General features: G+C 40.8%; 1 protein-coding gene across 1 annotated transcript in view; it reads right to left on the bottom strand.

Moving 5' to 3' along the window:
* Nucleotides 1-4,852, bottom strand: part of SCP2 (sterol carrier protein 2) — a 149,290-nt gene extending 144,438 nt beyond the window's left edge. The window contains exons 1-2 of the mRNA XM_006839863.1: nt 4,829-4,852; nt 3,777-3,834 (exon numbers count right to left, since the gene is read on the bottom strand). Of these exons, the coding sequence (XP_006839926.1) occupies nt 3,777-3,834; nt 4,829-4,852 (82 nt within the window). The remainder of the gene's footprint in view (nt 1-3,776; nt 3,835-4,828) is intronic.
* Nucleotides 4,853-8,686: the final 3,834 nt, after the last annotated feature.

Here is an 8,686-nt window from a genome sequence, read left to right as displayed (position 1 = left end):
ACCAATAGATCTGTGTTGGAAGAAGTGCAGCCAGAGTGTTCCTTGGAGGCCAGGATGGCCAAACTTCGTCTCTCATACTTCAGACATATTGTCAGGAAGGACCAGTCACTGGAGAAGGATATCATGTTTGGTAAGGTGGAGGGTCAGAGATAAAGAGGAAGACTCCCAGCAAGATGGATTGGCAAAGTGGCAGCATCAATGGGCTCAAGTGTGGCAACGATAGTGAGGTTGGCCCAGGATCAGGCAGTGTTTCATTCTCCTGTGCATAAGGTCACAATGTTGTTGTTGTGAAGTGCCGTCAAGTCCAACCCATAGCAACCCTGTATAGGGTTTCCGAGGAGCAGCTGGTGAGCTTGATCCACCGACCTTGCAGTTCAAATGGCTTTGCAGTCTGGCGCATTAACCCACAGTGCCACACAAGGTCACTATGAGTCAGTACTAACTCGATGGCACCTAACAACAACAAGAAGGAAGGAATACCATGGAATCCTGGTGTGGTACTTTAGGAAAAGCAGTGTACTGCTAGGTGGTTCAAATCCACCAGCTACTTCTTAGAAACTTTATACACTAGGAGTTGGAACTGACTCAAAGGTACTGAACAACAGGGAAGACCATAGAAGAATTAATCCATCTGAACTATGTTATTGGTGAAGAATATTAAGTATACCAATAACTTCAGAAGAACAAACAAATCTGTTTTGGAAGAAGTATAGCCAGAATGCTCCTTAGAAGTGAAGATGGTAAAACTTTGTCTCTAGTGCTTTGGACATGTCGTAATTTGGAGATCAGTCCCTGGAGAAAGACATCACTCTTGGTAAAGTGGAGGCTGAGTTAAAAAGAGGAAGATCCCCAACAAAAAGGACTGACACAGTGGCACCAACAATGCGCTCAAAAATAACAACAACTATGAAGATGACACAGGACCACGAAGTGTTTTGTTCTGTTGTGCATAGTATCGCTATGAGTCAGAACAGACTCAACAGCACCTAACAACATATTCACACAGAGTGGGAGAAAGTGTGAAACAAAGGAAGAACAGAACTTAACTATCTAAAACAATGTCAATGAGTTATATAGTGTTGTTGTGTCAATCAGCTGAGCATCATCTGTATTTCTGTGGAAAGGCATCACCAGCCTTTCTGAGGGAATGGAGGATGGAAGAATGAGTGAGGAGCAGAAGTCTCCGAATAATGGAAGGGAAAGGATGTAATACTGCTGACTCTGCTGCCCTCTATTGCATGCATTCAGGAAATACATGGAAAAGAAAATAGTAGAAGCCCCTCCTCTAAGCAGTTAAGAAAAGTAGAGAGTATGGCTTCTGAATCTACCAGCAGATCTGATCCCCCTGCGTCAGCACCACAGTTTACAAATGAGTCCAGAGAGAGCACAGTACAAAACCATTAACAGAATTTCAGACATTTTCTTTTTGTCTCCCAAGTTGTACCTGAATAAATGTTCAACTAAATGTGAATGAGGTTGTCTGAAGATACGTTAGGTGAGAGATGAATGGGAGTCAGTGTTTTGTATTTCTCTTTTCTCTATGTAATTAAAATGAAGGGGTAGTTTTAAGAGCAGTTAAGTCTTAAAAATTTATTCTATATATAAGTTTCTTTACTAAATGGAACTTATTTTCTTACTGTTGCTTGCAAAAAAAGGATTAATTAGTAAATTGAGTTAATCAGACTGGGTTTCTTATTACTAGTCAATTCCCACAGTTCAAATTTCATCACTTCACCTCAAGATTACTGTTTTAATATCAAAATGTTATACTCACAGATGACTAAAGTAACCTCAAATTTCTTAATTAAAGAAATAAAACCAAAGTATATAGAATGTACTTAGTAAAGCATCTCCCCACTTAGGAGAAAGGCAGAACCTGACAGGAGACATCAGTCAAGAGGAGAATGTGGGGATTATGTAGCCAGTAACACACACAAGAGATGAATAATAATAAATGGATAGTATTGACCTTGAGAACCTACAGTTGGTCAAACTCCATTAACCTTCCTTTTGTGCAGCCGAGATGCTCTTCATGTTGTTAGTTGCTGTTCTGTTAATCCCAAATCATGACAACCCCTCAAAGTTGTGACCTTTGGGGAGCAGATCACCAGGTCTATCTCTAGAGGAGCCTCTGGGTAGATTCAAACTGCACAATCTTTCAGCTAGTAGTAGAGTGCTAACTGTTTGTACCACCCAGCAACTCCTAATTCCCTGTATGATTTTGTTGTTCTGGCTCACAGCAACCCTATGTGACAGAACAGATCTGTCCCATAGGGTTTCCAAGGCTGTAATCTTTATAGACGTTGATCACCAGGATCATGGAGCTGCTGAGTGAGTTCAAATTACAAACATTCACCAGGCTCTTTTGATTCCCTGTATAGCATGTCTAAATAGAGAGTTGATATATTAATTTCAACTTAGAGTTTAAACAAAATCTAAACAGATGTGTATTGGAGAAAAGCAGAAGAGTCTGGCGAATAACCACAGAAACTCTTTTTGGGTTGCTTGGCAATAAGCTAGCAGGGACCATGGAGCTTCCCAGGAGGAGGACCATGCTTAGCAACTTCTCATGAGACCAAGAGCCCCCAAGGTCTCCATGTGCTGGGAAGGTATTTCCCAACAATCTCATAAAACATTGGTACCAAAGCTTAAACTGGTGGGTTCTGAATCTAAAACACGTATTTCCATCATATAAAGAAGCTCTCATGCTGGTTCTCTTAAAAGAGAGTGGACGGGGAAGGAGGGACACAGAATAAATGAACAATGGAAGATGGGATCGCTCTGCTGTAATCATATCCCAGATTGCTAGTTGCAGTCTGGCCAAACATGTGTCTCTGTAGAAACCTAGAGAACAAAGAGCCACACGTACTATGAACTCTTCTCTTTTGAGTTCTAGACTGTACTAAGCGATGCTCACTGGTATTCACCCAGGCCCTTTGCTCATCAGTACTAACTCTCATTCAAATAAACAATGATTAAATGATATCACCTCAATTAGTCACACACTCTAAAGAAAGAGTTCCTGGGTTGCACAGAGCTTGTTGGTAACTGAAAGCTTGGTGGTTCAAGGCTACCCAGAGGTGCTTCAGAAGAAAGATGGCAATCTACTTCTGAAAAAGCAGTCCCTGAAAACGCCATGGAGCACAACTCCACTCTGACACACCTGGGGTCATCATGAGTCAGAGGCGACTTGATGGCAACTAGTAGCTTAACTGGAGTCCTGCCTGGTGTGGTGCTGTAGGCTATGCACTGAACTGCTAACTGCAAGATCAGAGGTTCAAATCCACCAGCAGCTCCTTGAAAACCCTATACAGGGTAGCTACAAGTCAGCATTGACTCCACAGCACCCAACAACAACAACAACAGTGTAGCCTAGTGATAGAAAATAATCGTCTATGTTGACTCAGTGAAGAGAGAAATTACATACAGGTATTTAATACAATGTGAATGTTTTATCTACTTTCCAGGAAAAGAAGACACTAATTTTATTATAATTCTGGATGTGAAAATACAAGGCAATCAAGTTATCTCTTCAACAACCCTACCTCTGTCTATACAGATCCCTTTACTGGTCCAACAACATCTGGAAAGTACATAAAAGCACAACCATTGTTTGCTTTGGATCTATCTGCAAAAAATGCCCAGACTCTTTCCCCTTTCTCTTGTCCTTTGACTAGGCTCTACTTTGTGGTTGCCAAGACCTGCTCTTCCCATAACATCAAGACAGAGCACAGAGGAGACTATGAGTGATCAACGACATAAATGTTTTCTATTACCTGCTTCTTTTGCCATGTCAGGATAGTCTCTTGAATTCTGATCTCCAGGCTTTAAAAACTAGAAATTTAGAGAGAAAAAAAATTTAAACAAGTATAATTAGAGCTTTCATAGCTGAAACCCATTCTGCTATTTATTTAAGCATAAACATATTAAAACCGTGAGTATTCTTAGCAACAACAGGAAATAAAATGTGCAAAAAACACACTGAGAATCTATCATGGGGACTTCTGACAAGATAGCAGCTAGGCAGATGCACTCCTCGGATCCCCCACAGATAGGAGAGACAAAATAAAACAAACGTAGATGAAAATTCTGACACCCTACACTTCAGGAGCTCTGGTAGCGTAGTGGTTACGAATCGGGCTGCAAACCTTAAGGTCAGCGGTTCGAAACTACCAGCTGCTCCGCGGGAGAAAGATGAGGCTTTCTACTCCCGTAAAGATTTACACCCTCGGAAACCCTGTACAGGGTCGCTATGGGTCGGAACCGACTCGACGGCACTTAACAACAACAACAACACTTCAGAAGAAAGGTCAGAGAGGTAGATGGAGTACTTTCTGGGAAGAAAGGTCAAACGGGTACAGTGAGAGAGGGAGACTGACTGGTGAATAGCTGGTCAGACACAGCTCAAGCAGCTTGTCAGCAGCTTGGCAGCAGAGGGAGCTCTGGCAGAGCAGATTCATACAGGCAACAGAAAAGGAGTGAGTTCTTCTTTTTCCCCATGCTCCCTTGGTGACCAAGAATGTGGCCAGTTCCCACCCTCATCTACCCCCAGCACAGACCCAGCTTTCCAGGAGTTGGGAGCCATAGCACTGTGAGGTGGAGGCTAGCTGTACCACTTTGATGGCTGGATTCAGGTAAGCCTGTCTACAGACCTACAAAATCCAGAGCCACCAACTACAAGCCACACTGCTCCCAGCTTCCTTGTGGTCCTAGCAGACACTAAACCAGCTCCATCAAACTACCTCTGGACTGAGCATGCTCTGAACATAGATAACACTGAGGCCAATAGGAACTCTATCTAGGTTCAGGAACTCTGGTTGTCACATACCTTCCACAACCACCTCATGAGCATCTTGAATTGCAGGAGCTCCCCCAGAGATTTCTCCCCTCTGGGTCCAACAATTCCACTGTTGGTTTTTTAGAAATACAACCCCACAATGAAGACAACAGACAATTTTAGCTCACACTAAAAACAAGAGAGAATGGCTCAAACAAAAGACCAAGATGCAAAGCCAGAAAACAAATCTGAGCAAGAAAAGATAATAGACGTAACTGAAAAAGAATTTTTTTTTTAAATGATAATTAGGTACCTGCAAAGAATCAATAGAAAGATCTAGGAAAGCAAGAAGAACACAATAAAAACTTTAGAATTCAGGAGAATCTATCATGTTCCTGGACTCTGATGATGATAATATATAGTCTTTGCTTTCAAGGAGCTTCTAGTCTAATGGAAAGCAGGCAATTACACTATAGTGACCCAGGTAGAGATGACTTGGGAGGGACAACTATCCAGCCTTGAAGGGATGGCAAAAAGGCTTTTCAGATGAATTAACATTTAGAGTGAGTCCTTAAAGAAGAGGAGTTAGTAAAATGAAAATGAAGGAAATTCTAAAATAAAGGTCTGGAAGTGAGAAAGCACAGCATGATCATGAGACTGCACTCTAGATGCAAAAGCACTGGTCCATTTACCGCAAGGTCAGCGGTTCAAACCCAACCACTCCTCAGAAAACCTAAACAGGGTTGCTATGGATCAGAACTGACTCAATGGCACATACCAGAAAGAAGATGCAATTGTTGTTGTTGTTAGGTGCCTATGTACAATATAAACACTGTTCTGGAGGCAGTGAGATCAGTTGGTTTGATTCTGAAATAGTCCAAGTGAAAACTGACTAAAATAACAGCAAAGTAAATGGAAAGTGGATAGATTTAAGAAACATAAAGGAAGTAGAAACCTGCTGAACTTGGTGACTGATATTAGATGAAGTTGAGTGGTTTGCTAGTCAGCGGTCATGCTAAAGAATACTGACTCTCAAACTTTTCTTTTGACTACACTCAATAGGACAGATTTAACAACATGAGTTAGTATAAACCTAGTACTATCAAGTCAATTCTGATTCATAGGACCCACAGGATTTCTGAGATTGTTAATTACAGGAGCACACAGCTCATCTTTCCCCCATGGAGGGGCTGGTCATTTTGTACGACTGACCTTGTAGTTAGCAGGGTAACACCTAACTCACAGGAACACTAGGGATTCTTAGGGTTCAATGTGCACATTCTCAATAACATAATTAGAGCAAAAGGTTCACCAATAGCTACCTTTGTTATACTGATACAATAGTTTCAACTCTATTACTTTTTTAAGGCTAGAGAATTAAGCTTTTGGCTGCAGACCGCAGGTCAGGGGTTCAAACCTACCAGCTACTCTGTGGAAGAAAGATGAGGCTGCCTGCCCCCACAAAGATTTAGTCCTGGAAATCCTATGGAGCAGTTCTACTCTGTCCTACAGGATTACTATAAATCAGAATCATCTTTCTCCTGTGGACCAGCTGGTGGATTTGAACCATCAATCTTTCTGTTAGCAGTCCAGTGCTTACCATAAAGCAGCAGCAGTGCTCCTTTCGAAGAGTCACTAAAGTAAGAATTGCCTTGATGCCAGTGGGAATGATTAAATGATCATCTATACAGAAAAAAACTAGACTTTCTCATTTCTTACTGAAATCAGGGAAATTGTTACAGGTTCTTGTTGTTAAGTATCATCGACTTAGTTCCAACTCAGGGTTTCGAAGGAGCAACTGGTGGGTCTGAACCACTGATATTGTGGTTAGCAGTTCAGTGTTTATCTTACAACACCACACCAGGACTCTTAAAAGATTAGTCAAGCAAATAAACACCTACAGCATTACTCCTTCAAAATTAAAAGCAAGTTAAGGTAGAAACTACCAAATGTTCGTCAAACAGCAGACTGGGTAAACGTGACAGGCTCACACAATGGACCATTTTATTGAATGTACTGTAACTACAATTATGAGTGAACTTCACAAATGTAATGCTAAACTAAATAAGGCAGAATTAATACATGGTGTGGAATGTCAGCAGTCAGGCTAATCCTAATAACCCTCTTGGTTTCCAATATTACTCAAATTTATGCACCAACCACTAAAGCCAGTGAGGATGAAATGGAAGAATTCTACCAACTTCTTCAATCTGAAATTGATCAAACTTGCAATCAAGATGTATTGATCATTACTGGTGACTGGAATGCAAAGGTTGGGAACAAAGAGAAAGGATTAGTAGTTGGAAAATATGGCCTTGGTGATAGAAATGATAGTGGAGATCGCTTAATAGATTTCTGCAAAATCAATGATTTGTTCATTTCAAATACCTTCTTTAGACAGCATAAGAGGCGACTATACACATGGACCTCACCAGATGGAATACACAGAAATCAAATTGACTACAACTGTGGAAAAGGACGATGGAAAAGCTCCATATCATCAGTCAAAACATGGCCAGGAGCAGATTGTAGAACAGACCATCAATTGCTCATACGAAAATTCAAACTGAAGCTGAAGAAAATGAAGACAAGTCCACAAGAGCCAAAACAGGACCTTGAATATATCCCACCTGAATTTAGAGATCATCTGAAGAACAGATTTGATACATTAAACATTAAAGACAGAAGACCACAAGAGATGTGGGATGACATCAAAAACATCATATTCAAGAAGAAAGCCAAAGTCATTAGGAAGACAAGAAAGATCAAAACAGATGTCAGAAGAGACACTAAAATGTGCTCTCCAGGGTAGAGATGCTAAAGCAAATGGAAGAAATGAGGAGATACAAGAGCTGAACAGAAAATTTCAAAGGTCAGCTCAAGAAGATGAAATCAAATATTACAACAAAATGTGCAAAGATCTGGAGTCAGAAAACCAAAAAGGAAGAACATGCTCAGCATTTCTTAAGCTGAGGGAACTGAAGAAAAAATTCAAGTTCATTACTGAAGGATTCTCTGGGCAAATTATTGATGCAGAAAGCATCAAAAGAAGATGGAAGGGATACACAGAGTCACTGTACCAGAAGGAAATGGTTGATGTTCAACCGTTTCAAGAAGTAGCATATGATCGAGAGTCACTGATACTGAAGGATAAAGACCAAAGTGCATTGAAGGAACTGGCAACGAACAAGGCACCAAGAATTCATGGAATAAAAACTGCAATCTTTCAAGAAAGTGAGCCGGCACAAGAGGCACTCACTCATCTCTGCCAAGAAATTTGGAAGACGACTATCTGGCTGACTGATTGGAAGAGATCCATATTTGTGCCCATTCCAAAGAGAGGCGACCCAAAGGAATGCAGAAATCATTGGACAGTATCTTTGATATCCCATGTAAGTTAAGTTTTACTAAAGGTAATACAGAAATGGCTGCAAGCATACATTGACAGAGAACTTCCAGAGGTTCAAGCGGAATTCAGAAGAGGGCGTGGAAGGAGGGATATCATTGCTGATGTCCGATGGATCTTGGCTGAAAGCAGAGAATATCAGAAAGATGTTTACCTGTGCTTTATTAAGTACACAAAGGCTTTCAATTGTGTGGATCATGACAAGCTATGGACAAAATTGTGAAGTATGAGTATTCCAGAATACACAATTGTGCTCATGAGGAATCTGTACCCGGACCAAGAGGTAGTTGTTTGAACAGAACATGGGAGTACACAGGTGTGTGACAGGGTTGTAGTCTCTCACCCTACTTATTTAGCCTGTATGCTGATGAAATAATCTGAGAAGCTGGGTTATATGAAGAAAAATGTGGCATCAAGATTGGAGGAAGACTCATTAACAACCTGCGATATGCACATGATACAACCTTGCTTGCTAAAAATTAAGATAAAATTAAATTTAAAAA

This window comes from Chrysochloris asiatica, unplaced genomic scaffold, assembly GCF_000296735.1.
Source record: "Chrysochloris asiatica unplaced genomic scaffold, ChrAsi1.0 scaffold00026, whole genome shotgun sequence".
Classification (NCBI taxonomy): Eukaryota; Metazoa; Chordata; class Mammalia; order Afrosoricida; family Chrysochloridae; genus Chrysochloris; species Chrysochloris asiatica.
Note: the sequence above shows the minus strand (reverse complement) of the source record. Positions and strands in the feature narration are given on the sequence as shown.